General features: G+C 38.0%; 3 protein-coding genes across 15 annotated transcripts in view; 1 reads left to right on the forward strand and 2 right to left on the reverse strand.

The window, feature by feature from the left end:
* Nucleotides 1-9: 9 nt before the first annotated feature.
* On the reverse strand, nucleotides 10-11,427 carry pde6b (phosphodiesterase 6B, cGMP-specific, rod, beta). Its single transcript, XM_077496469.1, has 23 exons — nucleotides 10,637-11,427; nucleotides 10,248-10,559; nucleotides 7,759-7,911; nucleotides 7,578-7,667; nucleotides 6,693-6,833; nucleotides 6,534-6,608; nucleotides 6,382-6,446; nucleotides 5,768-5,834; nucleotides 5,627-5,674; nucleotides 5,401-5,550; nucleotides 5,183-5,326; nucleotides 4,280-4,345; nucleotides 4,059-4,208; nucleotides 3,885-3,992; nucleotides 3,692-3,801; nucleotides 3,528-3,615; nucleotides 2,251-2,351; nucleotides 2,052-2,159; nucleotides 1,919-1,982; nucleotides 1,779-1,853; nucleotides 620-703; nucleotides 403-556; nucleotides 10-330 (listed from the first exon to the last, which is right to left on the reverse strand). Exons 1-23 carry the CDS (start codon nucleotides 10,793-10,795, stop codon nucleotides 284-286), a joined length of 2,559 nt encoding a protein of 852 aa, XP_077352595.1. The 5' UTR covers nucleotides 10,796-11,427; the 3' UTR covers nucleotides 10-283.
* A 1,149-nt stretch (nucleotides 11,428-12,576) lies between these two features.
* On the forward strand, nucleotides 12,577-15,247 carry rbp4l (retinol binding protein 4, like). 3 transcript variants are annotated; one of them, XM_077496484.1, is made up of 7 exons: nucleotides 12,583-12,812; nucleotides 12,901-12,954; nucleotides 13,036-13,594; nucleotides 13,763-13,880; nucleotides 13,965-14,101; nucleotides 14,622-14,734; nucleotides 14,820-15,247. In XM_077496484.1, the coding sequence occupies exons 4-7, from the start codon at nucleotides 13,764-13,766 to the stop codon at nucleotides 15,041-15,043; spliced, it is 591 nt and encodes a 196-aa protein (XP_077352610.1). In that variant the 5' UTR covers nucleotides 12,583-12,812; nucleotides 12,901-12,954; nucleotides 13,036-13,594; nucleotide 13,763; the 3' UTR covers nucleotides 15,044-15,247. The 3 variants fall into 3 exon arrangements, with proteins under 3 accessions (XP_077352607.1, XP_077352610.1, XP_077352608.1); XM_077496481.1 differs by lacking the exons at nucleotides 12,901-12,954; nucleotides 13,036-13,594 and having other exon boundaries at nucleotides 12,577-12,812; XM_077496482.1 differs by lacking the exon at nucleotides 12,583-12,812 and having other exon boundaries at nucleotides 12,864-13,594.
* A 1,193-nt stretch (nucleotides 15,248-16,440) lies between these two features.
* The window catches only part of LOC144001876 (keratin, type I cytoskeletal 18), a 35,401-nt gene continuing 32,971 nt past the window's right edge, over nucleotides 16,441-18,870 (reverse strand). For all 11 annotated transcript variants that reach the window (XM_077496476.1, XM_077496474.1, XM_077496477.1 and 8 more), the window contains 3 exons: nucleotides 18,015-18,232; nucleotides 17,459-17,487; nucleotides 16,441-16,910 (listed from right to left, as the gene is read on the reverse strand). In XM_077496476.1, coding sequence (XP_077352602.1) covers nucleotides 16,795-16,910; nucleotides 17,459-17,487; nucleotides 18,015-18,232 — 363 coding nt within the window. In that variant the 3' untranslated portion in view covers nucleotides 16,441-16,794. The remainder of the gene's footprint in view (nucleotides 16,911-17,458; nucleotides 17,488-18,014; nucleotides 18,233-18,870) is intronic.

The raw sequence follows: 18,870 nt of genomic DNA on the forward strand, positions 1-18,870 counted from the left end.
TTCAACACATTAAAAAAACATATTTGCTTTATTAAGATCTTTGTTTGTGTTATACATGAAGCATGCAACATTTTAAATGGTATATTTACATGACTAGCAACCCAAAAGTCATCTGTACAATTGGGAAACACATAATATATATATATACACTTACAGAGTCCGGGTATGTAAATATTTGACAAAAACTAGAAGATACTCTCTGCTTTTTCCCGGATAAGCACCAATCTTCCTGCAGAAATTCTACACCACCATCTCCCTTTATCTTTTTGTTTCCTTCTTTGTTTTAGCACACCGAGCAGGTCTTGGAGCCTCCGCCGCCGGCGTTATCCGCTGATATATGATGATGAGAAATATGTTACGCATTGAATCACACAAATATGACCGTTCATCTTGTAGTAGCACCTTTACTAGCCGCGGCCGCCTGCTTAGCGGCCTTCTGGTCCTCAATGGCTTTGAGTTTCGCCTCGTACTCTTCTTTTTTGGCGTTCCACTCCTTCCTGTTGTTCAGGATTCCGTCGAGCATGGGTTGGATTTGTGGGTGGAAGCGGGAGAACTCCTGTGGGGGAAAAAGTACAATTCATACAATTGTCTTTCGGGTTCAGTCCAAATGGAGGGTCACCTTGTAGACGAATGTGCAGACAAAGTCGATGAAACCACATTGGAGCTTGGGGAGCTCTGCTGCTTTGTTCCTGTCCATCATGGGCTGGTGGATGCAAAAGTAAACAGAAATGGAAATTATTATAACTTTCACATGTTGGCTGATGTGGTTGCGCTGAGCCATATGGACACATGGTAATTTTCTGACTCTTATCGCTTTTTTGACATTTTATGGTTATTTATCTTTTTTTTTTTTTTTTAAGTTTTTTTTTCGGCCTTTTTTGCTATCATTTTTTGGCAAGTTTACAGACGTTTTTCATGGTAATTATCAGGATTTGTTTTATGGTTACTTTTTGAACGTTTTGCGCAATTCGCTGACATTTTTGGCAATTTCATGAACATTTAATGCTAATTTTCTGCTTTTCGTCTTCCTTTTTGGACATTTTTAGTTTTTCAATTATTTTTTTATTTACCTTTTGCCTCTTTTTCCTAACTTAAAAATTTGGACTGACACTTTTTGAATGTTTATTGATTTTATTTAATCATGAACTAATTTAAAGAATACATTATTAGACTTTTTTGTTTTTGTCAAATTTCTGTCATTTTTGACAGTATTATGGACATATATGGTAATTTTCTGCCTCTATCGCTCCTTTTTTTGGACATTTTATGACTATTTATTTTAGCTTTTTTTTTGCTATAATTTTTTTTAGACCATTCTATGGACATTTTATGGTAATCTTCACAATTTCTTCTTTTGTTTTTGGTTACTTTTTGAACATTTTCTTTTCTGCCTGTTTTTGTGCGAATCTCTGACATTTTTGGCAATTTCATGAACATTTAACGCTAATTCTCTGCTTTTTGTCTTCCTTTTTGGACATTTTATGGTCATTTTTGGGACATATTTAGTTTTTTTTTTTTTTAATCTACCTTTTTCAAACAATCTCTTTTCCCAAACAACTTAAAAAAAATTGACTGGCACTTTTTCGATGTTTAATTATTCATTTAATATAATTATGAACTAATTTAAAGAATACACTAATCTAAAAAAATAATAATTTCTACATTTTTTTATTTTTTATTTTCAATAGCTCAACAGGGAGCCACAGAAGAGGGACTAAAGAGCCAAGTGTGGCTCCGGAGCCACAGGTTGCAGACCCCTGACATAGCCAATGACTTACAATGGGTTGTTGCTCGAGCACCGTCCTCTCCAGGTCACCTTGCTCCCAAAATTCTGCCGCCACAGACAAGGCAACCTACATGATGCAAACACACAAATAAGTACTGCAGATGTATTTCCCGAGTTACGCAACACTCTCACCTTGCTTTGCACCTCCCAAGGCTTGGTGATGGCGGACAAGTCGCAGGCGGTCATCATCATGGCCCTGCAGTGACAAACATTAGTAGAAGGCTAACAGAAACTAGCAGACGTACATTTTACTGAGTGTGCTCACATGACGATCTCTTTCCTGGTTGTTTCTAGAGACATGAAATCAACCCACTTCTTTTCGTCCTCATACGTGTGCGAAAGGTCGACAATCTTCTGGAACATGGTCCTCTTTCTAGCACGCAAGAAATAAAAGAACCATTCATTCCTGTGCATTTTTTTTTATGTTATAATATGAGAAGGGAGTAAAGACAACAACAACTAACTTGAAATAAAGAGCGAGATCGGTGGCGATGATGGCGATATCTGTGAGGTGAATGACGTGGTCCACCTGTCGCCTGTTCAGGTTCTGGTAAATGTTGAGTGACTACGGGTGAGAAAAGAGTTTTTTTTTTTTTTTTTAGGTTCAAAACATGCACATTTAATATACCAAATATGTATTGGGATCACACTAAATAAAAAATAAATATATTTCCCTGCTCCCATATAAATATTCAGAACCTACCGGTATACTTGTAATTCTAGGCATCGCAAAGAAAACAGTGATAGTAAGATTTAAAAAAAAAAAAAAAAAAAAAAAACTATATCCATATCAGCCAATGCTAAATCTTGTGACAGAATACATAACAGCAGAGAAATTTTCAGTGAAACATGGTTAACCATTTGGAAAAATGGTGACCCTAGATCAGGGGTCTGCAACTTAATAGTCGCTCTCTGTGGATATATATATATATATATATATATATATATATATATATATATATATATATAAATAAATATATACACACTATTTATTTATTTTTCTAAACATCTTTTAGATTATTTTAGATAAAATATTAAATGAATTAATGATTTAAATGAAAAAAAATGTTTTTTTTTTTTTTTAAATGTCAGTCCAAATTTTTAAGTTGTCAGAAAAATAGAGACGAAAGGTAGATGAAAACTTTTTTTTTTTTTATATTACAATAAAATGTACCAAAATAGAAGCGGGGAAAAAAATAAAATTAAAAATGTTCATGAACTTGCCAAAAGTGTCAGAGAATTTAATAATTAAAAAAAAAAAAAAAAAGTCAGAAAAATTCAAGTAACTATACAATTTCCAAAAACAAACGAACAAATCCTGAAAGTTCTCATAAAATGTCCACAAAATTGTCAAAATAGTAAAAAAAAATATATAATTAAGGGCAGGAAAGAAAATGTTCAAAAAGTAACCACAAAATGTCCAAAAACAAAAGAATAAATGCTGCCATCTGCTGGCCACAGTTAATGAGTGTTTTTGCTTCCACAATACATTGACCAGGCAGCGGTGCACTTAGACATTGCACTGCACATTGATTAAAAAAAAAAAAAAAAGTAGTTGACGTCATTTAACGTTTATGGCGGCATACATCGTGATTTTACTAATCGTTATTAAACGTTTTTGGCGATCAAAGAGTTAAAACGAAGCATTTATTACTTCAGCCTCAACATAAATCAATTTTGTTTTTGTTTTTTTGGGTTTAGTCTAAAACGATGCACTATACGTTTCATCGGACATTCTCACCTCATCAGACAAGAGAAATTTTCCAAACTCGAGATGATGTCGTTCCAAGACGGAAGATCCGTGCAGCTTGGCTAGAGGGTTGCCTGACCTGTTGACGTGACAATCGCAATTACCTTGAAAAATAAAGCAAGCAAACAGTTAATAATAAATCACGCAACACTTACTTGACCTGGTACAAATTATTGGTCCCTCTGTGGTCGATGTCATGAAGGAAGCCCGCCGTAATCATGGCCATGACCTCCAAGTCAGTATAGTAGCGCTTCAGCATTCCCGTCTGGCCCAAAAGTCACACAATACTAATCAATCCTGCTTGCGTTTTTTTTTTTTTTTAGGCCGAACATGCACGCCGATAAATACCGTCAAGAGCGTGAACATGGTCTGTCCCACGTTGAAGCCGTGGCGCCAGTTGTGGTAAGTGATTCTCCTGTAGCCTTTACTGACAGAGTACATGAAACGAACCAGCACCTGAGGAGAACCGACGGGATACGCTTAGAACTGTCGGGTCGGAAATACGCGGGAGAAGACAATCACCTCCTGCGGGATCTGGAACTTCTTGACGACGCCGACTTCGTAGTACATCTGGATTCCGCACTTGACCAGTTCCGTCTCCGTGCAGTTGAAATCCGAAAAACGGAACTCGTAGATCTCGAATTTCTTGATCAGAGGAGGAAGGTCTTTTTTCTGCAAATCGAAAAGTCCGAATTGACGCGCCGCATTCAACCCGCTCAACATTCGGTGCGTGAATATTTTACCAAGATATCGAGAAGTTCTTCTTCTTCACACTCCCATGGTTCGCAGTCATAGACCTCTTGGGTGTTCTGGGAGGGGGGTCAAAAAGCAATAGGGGAGACCGGGGCTAGTTGTATCACTTTTTATACTTTTACATACTACTACTTAATGCATCATATATAAACAAAACGTATACCAGAGAAAAGGCCAATGTCTTGGGTAAATTTTTTTGTATTCATGTCATTTTCGTACTTTGAGTCAGTGCAGAGTTATAAGACATCAAATAGAGCAGGGATGTCAAACATAAGGCCCGCGGGCCGGATCAGGCCCGCAATGGGGTTTAATCCGGCCCACGAGATGATTTTGTAAAGTTAAAAAAAAAAAAAAAAAAAAAAAAGGGAAGCGTAATGTCGGACCAATTAACTTATTTGCTCCCAATAACGTGTAAATATGTTTTTTTTATGTTTTAAGTGTCCCAAAGACGTATTTATACGTTTTTTCCCCACATGATTTGCTGCTAGAATTTGTCTTTGTACGACGCCTGTTTCAAAAACTATGAAGTTGAAAATGTTTACTTTTGGTTGTGCAAAACAGATAACTGGCACTAGTGTCAGCTCACAATGTGCGAGTCTCTTCTCAGACAGAACACAACACCTTGACCGTTTATATGAAGAAAACGAGTATCTGCTTTTTCATTGCGCCCTCTGGTGGAGAAGAAAATTGCAATGTGACATCTTAACCGTGACGCAACAAGCCCCGGTCTATCCTACGTTACTACTTAAAATTAAAATAAAATAAATAATAATAACAATAGTAATAAATAAATAAATAAACAAATACATAAATAAATAAATAAATTAACTAATTAATTAAAAAAAAGAAAAAAAAAGAGGAAGAATCCTTCTAAACATAGACAAAGTACTGACCAGGATATTTTGAATTTCATCATTCCGACATTTAACGTGGTAGAGCACCATGTCCTGCGCAATATCTTTGCGGTTCTCCAGCTTGTTCATCTTGTCGTACGTGTCCGTGTTCAAAGCCGACCAGCCCAAGAACTGGGTCAAAGCCTTGGGAACAAGCAGCACCAGAACATCAGGGGACTCGTATAGAAAGTTCACCGGATTATGGGATGGCGATGTACCTCCATGAGTTGCTCATCCTGATCGTCAAAAGGCTTTCCATCTTTTCTGTTGTAAAATGTGGCCACGCCTACAATCTCTTCCTTCTTGTTGACGATCGGGAGGGAGAGGACGTTCTTTATGGTCCAACCGCTGCTGTCCAGCGCCTCAGTCTGGATCAGGAGAACAACAAAAACATTGCGTTCATTGATGACAAGCTTCACTTTTTCACCACTAGTCATCTCCTACCTGGAAGTCAAACGTCTCGTCCGCCGCCGCATTCATAATATTGCAAATCTGAGGAGGACAAAAACCAATAGATCGCGTTTTGATATGCTCATGAGAACACAGACGAGGGCACATGTTGTAATGACCTCAAACGGAACTCACAAAGCCACTTTCAGCGACATAGGTCGGCAAGCCACTGATCAAGGCCCAGTGGTCTGCTGGTGGATTGCTACATAGCAAAAAAAATAAATAAATAAATTAAAAAAATAAATAAATAAAAAAGTTTAAAAGGTGAGGTTTAATTCAATTTGTGCAGTGGGTAGCGCCCTCTGGTGGTTAGTTTATTAGTGCAGTTTAATTTCAATTAGGAATGTTTTGGCCACTGTGGTTTCATATAAATCATGTTGCACAGCTTGCTTATTTATTTATTTATTTATTTATTTATTTGTTGGCAATAAGTAAGTTTTTACGTTGTATTTAGAGTTTTTTGTTGTTGTTTTTTTTTAATATATATATCACTAACCTCCCCACAATATCGTGATAATTATTGTATTGTGATGTTTGGATATCGTTCCATCCCTCTGTTTGAAAGGCTGCAGCTCAATAATATGTATTTGTCATCATTTCAATGGAACTCCAATAGCATCACGGGATGTGGGGGAGTTTAGACTTATGCTATGATATAAAACATTTTGTGTTTCTAACAACTATTGGAACGTTCTGGCCTCTATTTTTTTGATTAACTCAGAACTCCAAATAAAAAAGGATTTACTTACGGTATTACTTTGATTTCTTCCTTCCCGTGTAGTATATAATCAATTACTTTGTAGAAATTTATTTCCTTGGGAAAAAAAAAAAAAAAAAAGAGGAGAAATATTGACTTTCACAGAATAATTGTCTTTCTCATTCTGAAAAACAAAGTGATTACCCTTCCATCAGGAGTTACAGGACCAGAGTAAGGTGGCTGTTCTCCCATTAACACGGGCCACACGTCAAAGAACTCCTGAAAAACAGAAACAGAATTACGTTACATTTAAAAAAAAAATAAAAAATGCCATGCAAATACAAACTTTAAAAAAAAACTCGCCTTCTCCTTGGTCATGTCAAGTAAGCCGACAGAGTAGCGGTCACAGTTGAGGTAGGCTCGCACCGTGTACAAGGCCTTGTGGAACTGTCGCTCAATGTCGGTCAGCTCTTCGAACACTTTGTTGGCCGACCACAGCAGCAGCTGGAATACACACACAGGGTCAACAATCACTCGGTTTCTAGAATGAAATGGTGTAGAATGCTGATATATAGAACCTCATAATAAAAAATATGCCTTTACAAAGATTCATCATCAGATCATTCACTTCCAGCTATTTTCACCAAAGCAACTGGAATTTGACTGATTTTGCAAGGACCATAGAATAATGTGTTCTATTGCGATAAAAAACAAAAAGAAAACTAGAGTTTTTTTTCATCAGTTAAAAAAGGTATATTTGTATCTGTTTCTGTTTTGCAGCAATTAGCATTAGAATACAGCTAAGTTTCATCATGAATACACGAGCAAAAACAGCTTGTTGCAACATGGTCCTGGCTGATCTCTTATACTCTGCTGCCACCTGCTGGCATTTTTTTTGTAATAACTACCATTGCTTTAAGCGACCTCTTCAGGTCAGAAAATTCATCAAAGCCTTCTGTGTGCTTTAGCATTAAAAAAAAAAAAAACGTATAAATACGTTTTTGGTAGGGAAGAACAAAGTATTAAAAAACATATTTACACGTTCTTGCCATTTAATGGCTTAATATGTAGCCTATCAATGTGACAAATTTCTTTTTATGTAAAACACCACTTGAGAGGCAAAATTTTAGTAACACCCGCCACTCTTTGGTTCAAACATATAAACATATTGTTAGTTGTTACCTTTGTGAATTTGTGACAGTGTCAATCAAAACTGAATGTGATTTTCATCAACATGATGTGCTTCACCTGTCCTTTACGTGTCTCGCAGTTGTGGAGGTAACTCAGGTGGTAGATCTTCAAGTTCAATGTGGCAATTTTCAGATACTTTAAAAAGAGCTGAAAAAGAACATATGCATTATTAAAAATGTTTGAAAGTACAAAAGCGTTTTTTTTTTTGTTTTTTGGGTTTTTTTCGGGAGGGACCAACATCTTCATCATCATCTGTGAAATGCGGCCCACTGGTTTTATTGAGGGCCGAGATCACGGCCACCATGTCTTTGCCGTTGAGAATGGGCGTGGCCAGAACGTTCCTGGTCTCATAATCGGTCAGCTCATCCACGAATGGGCTAAAGTACTGGCTCTGAAACACATAAAAATACACACTAGTTCAGGGGTGTCCAAACTTTTGCATTTGAGGGCCACATGCAGAAAATCAGAAGGAAGCAAGGGCCACATAATGTTATGAAGAGAAATTGTGTTTAGGAATAAAAATTTTACAAATAATTTATTTGTGCTTTTGCATATTTAGAAAAATACTACAGTATATAAACCAATTTATTTGTAATATGGCAGTAGGGTTATTATAGTTTGGGAATTTTTCATTTTAGTTTTTATTTAGTTTTGAGTTTGTTTGTTTTTTAATTTAGTTAGTTTTAATTAGTTTTCAGGGTGGTTCTGTTAGGTTTTTTTTTAATTAGTTTTAGTTCTTTAATAAATGCTTAGTTTTAGTTTAGTTTCAGTATTAGTTTTAGTTTTTTTTAAAAAATGTGTATTACTTGTGCATTTATTTTGTTTGTTTTATTTTAGTTAGTTTTGTAAACATAAAATGTAGTTTCAGTTAGTTTTCTTTTTTAAAAAGCATCTTCGTTTTTATTTTATTTTGTTAACAAAATTGTTTTTTTTAATTTTAGCTTTTTTGCTAGTTGTAGTTAACTAAAATAAACTTTAATAGCACCTGTTTTTCGACACCCTCCCTTCTTAATTTGACCATCTCCAAACATTTTTGTGTTTATTTTCTTTGAACCGAGTCAAATGCCATTTTTAGCATATGTCTCGAAGCCACTAAAAAGTGGACGGCGGGCCGCAAATGGCCCCCGGGCCGTAGTTTGGATAAAAATGCACTAGTTAGTTAATACGGTGGTATGACACGTTCATGTAGTCAACACATTTTTAGTCTTATCAAAATGAGACCATGAACAATTTAAATGGTGCTACTAAACATGCTTTGCTAATCTCAAGTTTAAAAACAATGTGACAGTCACAGTCACCATTTTCAACAGACTACACAAAATTTTGAAAGCAACCACCATTTTCTAGCACCAATTCATAATGTATACTTGTATAGTATAAAGATGTATGCAGACACTAAACTGGATCTGTTGTCCATTACTGCTGACTAAATACAAAGGCCGTGTAATCCACTCCAGCAGAGCTGCAAATAAATGGATTGTCTGACAAGTGGATTAAGGCTTCACTTGGTCAAATCTAGCTGCATTCACTCACCACTTGGCCTGAAAGTGTTGAGTGGCTCCTCAAAATGATGACCACGGTGTAACACGTATAGTTCTTCTTTGCCTCTCTCTCTTGGAGAGAAAAATCGACTTCATTATGTTAGCATTTTAGCCTTATTAGGTTTATACGTATCAGCAACCTTTCCTGTCAAAAGGCCACTAAAAAATAAAAAAAATCTGTCTGGAGCAGCAAAACATTTGAACTTGTGATGAAGGAAACAGTGTGTTAGTTAATACTGAGGGCCCAAGCAAATTAGAGCTGCATCATAACAGAAAAATATGCAGCATCCAGTAGAGATTCATTTTCTTCTACCTTTTATCTTCCATTTTTTATATGTATTTTTTAATTTTTCATGCTTTGTTCTTCATACATTAGATTTTCTGCCTTTCTGTCAATTTCTGACATTTTTTGCAATTTCATGGACATATGGTATTTTTATTTCCTTTTTTGAACGTGACGGCTATTTTTTGACATTTTGTTCTGCCTTTTTTCTGACATTTTAGCTTCTTTTTTTTTCATGGTAATTTTCGGGATTTCTTCTTTTTATTTTGGACATGTTATGGTTACTTTTGAACATTTTTTTTCTGGCCTTTTCTTAAATCAAATTTCTGACTATTTTGGGAAATTTGTGGACATTTTATTGTAATTTTCAGGATTTCTTCTTTTGTGTATGAAATTGTATAGTTATTTTAGTTATTTTACGTTGGGTTTTTTTTTTGTTTTTTTTTTTAATTCAGTTCTCAGACACTTTTGGAAAGTTCATGGACATTTTTAATTTTCTGCTTTTCCTCTTCTTTTTTTGTACATTTTTTTGGTCATTTTTTTGGAAATTTTTAGGTAATTTGAAAACTTTTTCATGCACCTTTTACCTTCAATTTTTCTGACAACTTGAAAATTTGGACATTAAATATTTAATTTATTAAAATCAAAATCATGAATCCCATTTACAGTACATATTTCATCGGGGGCAAAAAATACGTAGAAAATAAATAAATAAAAATAGTCATTTCTGCCATTTTTTTTAAGGGGTCCACAGAGAGTCACAGGTTAGAGACCCCTGGCCTATATTTCTATCGTTTTTTTTCTTTTGATTTCAAATCTTGCTGATGTCGGTTTGCTGCCACCTGTTGGTCGCACTAAGAACTACATGCAGTTATATCGTCGCGATTGTTGGCCCCCTCTTACCTCTTTGACATCTTTCACGTTCACCGTCTTCTTGGTCTGGGCGACGTGGCCGACTATCCCCAAGTCCAGCGGGTAGACGATCTCGGAATCGGGCGGCACGACGCACTCGTCCATCTCGGACTGGGTGTTGACGTGGAAGAGTCTGGTGGCCAGCTCGCCGATGCCGTTCCTCTGCCGGTACATGAACAGGCTGCAGCGGTCGGCGTGGATCAACGCGCTGATTCTCTTCAGGATCTTGAAGACGACTTTCTCCATGTTGATGTTTTCTTGCATGTCTGTAATCAGGTCGTACATGATGCGACTTTCCTCCACCTGGGGGGGACAAAGACGAGAGTAAGCTTTTGCGATTTGGGTTCATATTTATATTTTTCCCATGATGTGATACCGACCTGGCTGAGTTCCTGAAATTGGCTGAAGTCCACCTGTTTTTCCGGGAGTCCTGACACCTTGGATATGGCGCTTTGGGTCATCTTCTTGGCAAAGTACTCCTTAGCAAAAACCGGGTTTTCTTTCAGGAACTTTTCCACATCCTCCTTTTCCGTGCCCATATTTCCCCCCTACCTTGTGTCCGCTTCACCTAAATGACGGTTAAGCCTCTTCAAGGCAACAACAGAAGCTCCGGCTTTGACCTCAATTGCTGCCAATACGCTAACTTCCAAATATTAACAGACAAAGCGAGCTGAAAACCAACCAAAAGCTGCCGCGGCGGGATCCAGTTTGGGCCTCTGTCGTAATCCAAAATGGCGAAAACAAAAAAGGTTAGCAGTAATAATAATAATAATCCCCCACTGTGTACTAGTTGGATGGGAAGGCAGAAGGCTGAATGCAAGCAATCCTCCTGCCCTTACTTGTGAAGGTTAGCAGGGGATCTGCCTAGTCAGGTGATCATCTCCTATAGCCCACATGGGGCCCCCAGTGATCCCGGTCAACACAGATGCATCACAGCCCATGACAACCAATGACTTAGACTGGCATTTCATTTACTAAAAATGTCTGCCAAGGCTTAGCAAGACCTAATTTGGAACTGAGTGTTTGTTTACCCTCTCCCTAGCTACTTCTTCCGGGGAATGGGGACAATAGCTATCGTAGCAGTGCAGATATTCGTGTTGTATTTACGTTGATTCTCTCAAATTGCCGCCTTGCTGTTTTGCTCTTCTTTTCCGGCCATCTCACACTTAACAGGCCTGCGCAAGCTCTTTAAGTGCTTATTAAACAAGACCTCCTCAAGCATATAAGCCTGATTTAGTTCGGACACGGGTTGATTATCTCTGCACCACAACTATCACTAGCTTGTTTAAATGCCAACTCTGTTGTTGTTGTTGTTGTTGTTGTTGTTCACACCTTTGCACTGTAAAGCTGCGATAATGGATTGTGTAAGTTTTCCTAAGCACTTTTGAAAAGGTCATATTCATAATCTGTTTCCACTATATTTACCACCACTCACCATTTGCAGTAGAAATAATGGCCACCAGGTGGCATAAAAATCATACTTTAGTACTTTAGCTTTCCTTCTTTGTCCACTTCTTAACATGTGTTGACATGTCCTTCGATGCGATATACATCATTAAAAATATATGTTATACAAGATTAGGGTGATCAAACGGCCTCTTTTGGGACGACATTTGGGAGGTCAAACCATTTTTTTTTTTTTTTTTTTTTTTTTTTTTTTACTTTACACCCTGACCGGGTTTCCGGGAGGTTTTTATAAATTTATGAAAATGTCCAGTTTTAATTGTCATCCTGGATCAAGGTTTGGCGTTTGGTGGCTCCCATTAAAGCGGCACGACGTGCTCACTGCTCAGTCTTTGTCCCAGCGCCAGCCGGCAAATGCGCACTATCTACCCGGAAGTAGATTTGGCTAAGGCACGTCTGCAGAGCGCGCCCATGGCGACGGGTCCGGAGAGGCATATAAAGATTAAAAAGTATTGGGCCTAAAATTCAACCTTGGGGAACCTCACATTTAATTCTATGATAGGAATAAACCCAGTTAAAAGCAGTACCAGAGATGCCCACCAGGTTTCTCTATTTAACAAAATGTGCTGATCTACTGTATCAAAAGCAGCACTTAGATCGAGTAGCACCAAGACTGAGTTTTTTCGACTACACTTGATTATCCATCATCATCATTGGCGCTAATGGCCAGCTGAAGTATTCGCAGAAAATCCCCGTTGAAAAATTAACACAAATAAATAACATTGACCAAATTAACAATGTATGACAATTCTAAGCATGTCTAATATTTCTTTCCTGAACATATTACATCCAACAGCTTTTTTTATTTATTTTTTTATTCAATAGCTGCCGTTGCACAGTGAATCTATTTGTGTCTGTGAGCCGTTTCAGGCCACACAAGACGGATTAGAGCCCAAGAGGAGAAAATAGCTCGTCTGACTTGATTGGCTTGTGTGTCATCTGTCTCGCTGAGGATGCTGTCTACTATGTTTATGTTGTTTATGTGGCTAGCTTTAATCAGATATAAGAGAGACACGCACGGCAGCAGACGGTCGGGAGACAATTTTGGATGCTTCTTGTCAGGCTGCTACATCGTGACAGCCGTAATCGCAGGTGACCGAGGTTAATCTGGGAAGTTCGTGAGTTCACTTCGGGGAGAAAATGAGAGTGTGTTTATTTGTGTGTTGTTCAATCTGTGTAGAAACATTTGAGGGACATTGTAAAAGCTTATTCCTTCAGGAGATAACAGAAATCGGTACGTAACTTGGGTTTAAAGGTTATTTGATTATTTTCTTTCTAGGAGAGTACAACAATAGTTTTGTGTTCTTCTTTTAAGATTTTGGATTTGTGCGATGCTGTTTGAAGTATAATGCTAGCCATGGTATCTGCTAGCTTGAAGCTACAATGTGTTTACAGACGAGTCATGTGACGTGAGTACAAGGTCCTTGTCCTTTGCCACGTTCCACACGGGAAGTCTAATAAATCGCGCCATCTTATACACAGTAAATTCCCTGCATTTGATTATCATCATTTTGAATAACTAACAGAAGTCAAGGAAAACCGCTGCAAATTTTTTGCTGGCCACAACCAATGAATGACCTGAAGGTCCACAGGTCTTGAGTTTGCAAGTGTTTACCCCTCTAGTCAGTTACATAAAAGTCTAATTGTTTATTATGGTAAATCTTTGGCAAGTTTGAACGCAGAATCCAGCTTACAGTAAGGACTTCTAGCCAACGAGATTACCTCTAGATTTAAGCACCTTATTTAGTTCCCAGCAATGAAAATCAGTTGTAAGCTGGTCTGCGTGTAGCTGTATATAAAGGAGGCGGCGGCGGACGCCAGACCCAATCTGGTGTTTGGACGCATACGCTTGCAGAAACTTTGGCATAAATTAGGTAAGACACTTTTTTTTTTGTCTCATAAGGTGGTAACACTCATTCAGTGCCATTGACGGCTATTGACGTCAAAATTTTCATTTTAACAAATGAGCCGATTTCCGGGATTGTTTAACTGAAACTAGCACTTTTCTCCCCCAAAAGTGATGTTGTGTCTATTTTCCCCAGAATGGCATCCACCAAGCTGGTCCTCCTGCTGGTCGTTCTGTCCTGCATTGACAGCTGTCTGTCCACTTCATGCATGGTTGACAGCTTTTCTGTCAAACAGGATTTTGATCCCACGAGGGTAAGCACATCCTTAAAGTCCTCAAGGGAAAAAAAAATTGAAAGCAAGTCTGACATCGCTGACTGACTAATCTTCGATAATCAGTATGCCGGGAAGTGGTACGCTCTGCAGAAGAAGGATCCGGAGGGCTTGTTCCTGCAGGACAACATCTCGGCGGAGTACACCATCGACGACGACGGCAGCATGACGGCTTCCTCCAAAGGACGCGTCACCCTCTTCGGGTTAGTCGGACATTCAAGTTCTCGGCATTCCTAGACTAAGTGCAATTTCTGGAGAAATTGCGTGGGAATGCTGAAAGCACATTGAGAGATAAATTATGAAGTTATAACCTCTAGGTTACTGGACAATGTGCTTTAGAAACTGTGCCACCGAGCACTATCAGACACCTGGGAATGATAAGTACATGTATGGAAGTGGGCGTGGAAAGTGAAAGTAAAAGTTCTAATGACTTTCCCATTGAAAATGAATGGGAAAAAAAGTTTATATTAAATGTTAAATTGTGCAAATGCTTTAAGTAATATGGAATCAGATGATATATACCCCAGGAGGTGTGAATATTTGAAGCTATTTGAAATTTGAACAATGTAAATTGGAAGTATTACGTGGGAGTTGTTAGGCGGCAAAAAAGTGTGGAGAATAAAAATCACAATAACATGTGGGAATGCTTCAGCATTCCCACAATTAGGAAGGAGTGCAGAAGTTGGTTTCCACATAAGAATTTTCCATGTTTTTACGTTGTAGCTTCTGGGTTGTATGCGCCGACATGGCCGCTCAGTATTCCGTCCCCGACCCCGCAACACCCGGAAAGATGTTCATGAACTACCAGGGTCTGGCCAGCTACCTGTCTAGCGGAGGTGAGTGTCAAAAATGTCCACGAAAAACCAAATCCCTTTTTTTTTTGCGCTTTCCTAACACTACGTGAATCGTAACCTTCCCCAGGCGACAATTACTGGGTGATCGACACCGACTACGACAACTACGCCATCACCTACGCCTGCCGCACCGTCAAGGAGGACGGCAGCTGCGATGACGGCTACGCCCTGGTCTTCTCCAGGAACCCCCGTGGACTGCCCCCCGCCATCCAACGCACCGTGCGCCAGAAGCAGGAAGACATCTGCATGGTGGGAGAGTTCCAGCCTGTGCTGCAGTCCGGAGCTTGCTAAGAAGGGGAAATGGCAGCGGACAAACCAGGCGAGAAGCACCTAGCTGCAATTGTTGCGGCTTGAAACGGTGTTTGCAAGGACTGATGTAATAAAAGCAGAAAAAAAAAAAATGACCATTTTCATGCCCCCATACCTGGAGTCCGAGTTTTTATGAAGTTGCTGTCTCCTGTGGTCTTTATTAAATAAAATATTTTTTTTCTAAAACCTGAAAAATCTGTCTTTGTTTTGTGAATACGATGCCTGAGACTTGAAAACGTGCTGAGCTCTTGATCGTAAGAATAAGAGGCTTTCTGGTGGTCTGATGTTTTCACACTTTCGTCACGTCATGCTCGTTCAAATGTAAGCCAGAGGGCAAGGATCATATTCGTGATTTTGAATACAACAGTAATGACTGTGTTTACATGCAGTCAATTTGGGCTAAGGTCCAAATTCCAGGTTTCTAAAAAATTCGGGGTAATCCGTTTTCATACATATTTCCAACTAAACCTCAATACAATGACAACATCTTTACACAAACAAACGTCATTTCTTCTTTTAACGTTCTATGCATAGTCAATAAAAGACATATTCGTATCAGGGTTATTATTTATAGTTTTGGAATTTTTCATTTAATTCGTTTTTTTTTTTTTTTTTTTTTTCCAATTTTGAGTTTTGTTTTTTAATTTAGTTAGTTTTAATTTGTTTTCCGGGTGGTTCTGTTAGTTATTTAGTAGTTTTAGTTATTTAATAAATGCTTAGTTTTAGTTAGTGTCAGGTTGACCTGTTTGACATCTATTAAACACGATACAAAAAAAAAGGAAAGAAGACAGTTCAAGGCTCGCGAGGAGAGAGGAACTGACTGATACAATTCACTCCTGCACTCCCTGAAGATTCCTCTCCTCACCCTCTCTATTTACTTGGTTTTCCACACCCCTAGTTACATGGGTGTTCCAACCCTAAAATTTTCTGACTTATGTCTGTGCAAGAAAAGGACCAAACAACATGAGAAATTTCTGCTTATATTTGAAATTCAAGTACAGGAGTGTCACCATGACTGACACTGTTTTAGTTGAGGACCTTTTAATGGGTTTGAATATTTTTCGGTCATGACTACCTTTGACACTTTTGTTTGTCTTTATGTATGGGTCCAGTTATGAGTATAATAAAATAGATTAAAATAAAAGTTATGTCAGCTTGAAACAACTTACTGTTATTGAGACATATTGTCAGCCATTTTTAATTTGGACCAAATTAAGTCTGTTTTTGAGCTGGTATGATCACAAACAATGAGATATCATTTCAAACCATGTTCCCACCAGATCTGATCCAGACTGCATTTTCATTTGGTTATCATTTGAATGTTAAATGGAAAAATCTTACATAACACTTTAATAAAATTTGCATTGGCCACATTATCATAAGCGGATCAAGTCAACATTTATTGAGTGAAACAATAATACAGAATGACTTAAACATTAGACTTGCACATGCTTTAGGTACACTACGGTAAACTTTGCTACCCTAAGAAATATATATCCCGTCACGTCAAGATACAAAGTTTTCTTTTGTAAAACGCTTAGCTTAGCTGCCCTTTTCACCTACAAGTCTAATAATATAAGCATTAGCATTAGCATGCACAGCTATGTTAGATTACCTTTCAAAAGACTGAACATTGAAAGCCAAATAATGTATCCACTAATGAATAATGATTCATATTCTAATACTTTTGTTGTTGTTTTTCAATTCTTTCAGCAGTCTTTGAAACGCACCTCCTATTTCTTGGTCTCTTCGATTTGCTCCACCTCGCTCGATTCATCCACCACCTTGCCGTTGACCATCGTCTGCGTCACCACCCTCACCAGCTTCCTGGTGCGAACATCAGTTTCTTCTGTACACGTGATTATGAAAAGAAATACAAACAAGTGGGTGAAGATGCTGGAATAAGGTATTATCACTTAACGTTGTGTGTGCTAAAGAGCGAAAGGATTTCTCCACAACGCGGTTGTAATATGAGAATAAGTTGGTGCTTTGCAAGTAAAAGTTGGGTTATTATGAGAATAAAGTTTGTTTGTTTTTTATTTATAAAAGTTCAATTAATATAGGAATAAAGTTGTAATATTGCAAAGATAATGCTGTATTTTAACAAATAAATGTGATCATTCCCACACAAACGTTAGCACAGTCATTAGAGCTTGAACAGAAAACCACAAATTATTTTATATATATATTTATAAAAAAAAAAGTACAACTCTATTCTTGATGAATAATTAGGACTTTATTATTTTTAATTCACTTAATTTATTGTCACAGTGCTCCATTTTTTTGTGATGATCCTAATTCTCCATAATACAGTATAGTGCAGTGCAAATGTTATCATTAAACAATATACTTAGTGTTGCCACTTTATTTTATAGGTAAATGATTTCAAGTACTCACTTTTTGGTGGAGGTGGAACTTCCTTAATGCTGAAACACAAAAACAAATTTACTTGGAACACAATGAAAATCACATAACTCAAACGATAGCCAGACAAGCTAACTGCGCTAATAGTCGCCATCGTCTCCATTTTGACATTGTAAAAACTCGTCAACTGCATGTTCCATACAGCAAACGTAAGTCAGTTAATGCATGTAAACATCATAATTATACGGCATTATTAACACATACCAAGTCATAACAGCATAAACGTTGCTTACTGATGCTAGCTAAAATAAAAGCACACGCTAACTGTGAGCTAATTAGCCGCTACGCTACAAGCCTTTTGCTCGACTTGAACATGGGAAAGTATATGTTGTGATTTTCTCTGCTTGGTTATCCTATTGTGCTATTTCACAAGTGTAAACAAAGAACATTTTTGTCTGACTTTGCCTCAATTAATGTTGTACAGATTGAGTGATTGTTTTTGTTTGTTAAAGTGATATTGTCTGAAGTTGCACATTCCTGTTTTATTTTTTTGTCTAGCTCTAAATTAGAACATTTCTGGGTGGTTCACCATTCCTCTCCCTCCAGCAGGCGCCTGTAGGTGGCGATCTCCATCTCCAGGTTCTGTTTGATGCGCAGGAGCTGCTCGTAGTCGGTCTTGGTGCGCTGCATTTCCAGCCGGAGCTGCGAGAGGCTTTCTTCCAGTTGGTTCAGGGTCACCTGGAGACGCTCCAGCTCGCTGGCGTACTTGTGACTCGCTTCATCCAGGTTACCCTCCAGGGCCGCAATCTGAGGTTAGAAACCATTCAAGGGAAATGCCAGTAGAAATATTCTACTGTTGGGTGTGGGCATGATGGCGACATCACCATTTGAGAAGCATAAAACCACATTGAGAACCGTGACTAAACTGACTCCTGTTATTGACTTATACCAAGTTTCTCGCTGTCTGCCAGTCTACCTCAAACCTCCAAAAAATGTAGCCAAGATCTTTTCTGACTTCACGGGCCATTACCAACAAACCCTGTGAACAGACAAGACCTTGCCCTCCAAAGCAAACACCGTCTGGCAAAACACATTCCGCCAACTCATCATTGGGACTCAATTCTGACTCAACAGTCCGTTGCTGTCGCTGCTGAAACGTGTTTACTGTCAACACAAGCTTACCAGGCGAACAAACAGAGAGTAAATATGATACAGTACAATGAAGTCAACTAAACCGGACATGATTCAAGACAAACACCTTCCCAGGATGTGCTAATACTACTACGCTTACCATACTTTTTACTAATTCTCAAGAGGCAACCAACTAAACACCTGCTTACTAATTTCTGCTACAAATATCTACTATTGAGTACCATGTGCAACAATCTATAGAATAATCATTTTACCCCTGCATATTTTTTTGTTAGCAGATAATGTTGAACATT

This window comes from Festucalex cinctus, chromosome 15, assembly GCF_051991245.1.
Source record: "Festucalex cinctus isolate MCC-2025b chromosome 15, RoL_Fcin_1.0, whole genome shotgun sequence".
Classification (NCBI taxonomy): domain Eukaryota; kingdom Metazoa; phylum Chordata; class Actinopteri; order Syngnathiformes; family Syngnathidae; genus Festucalex; species Festucalex cinctus.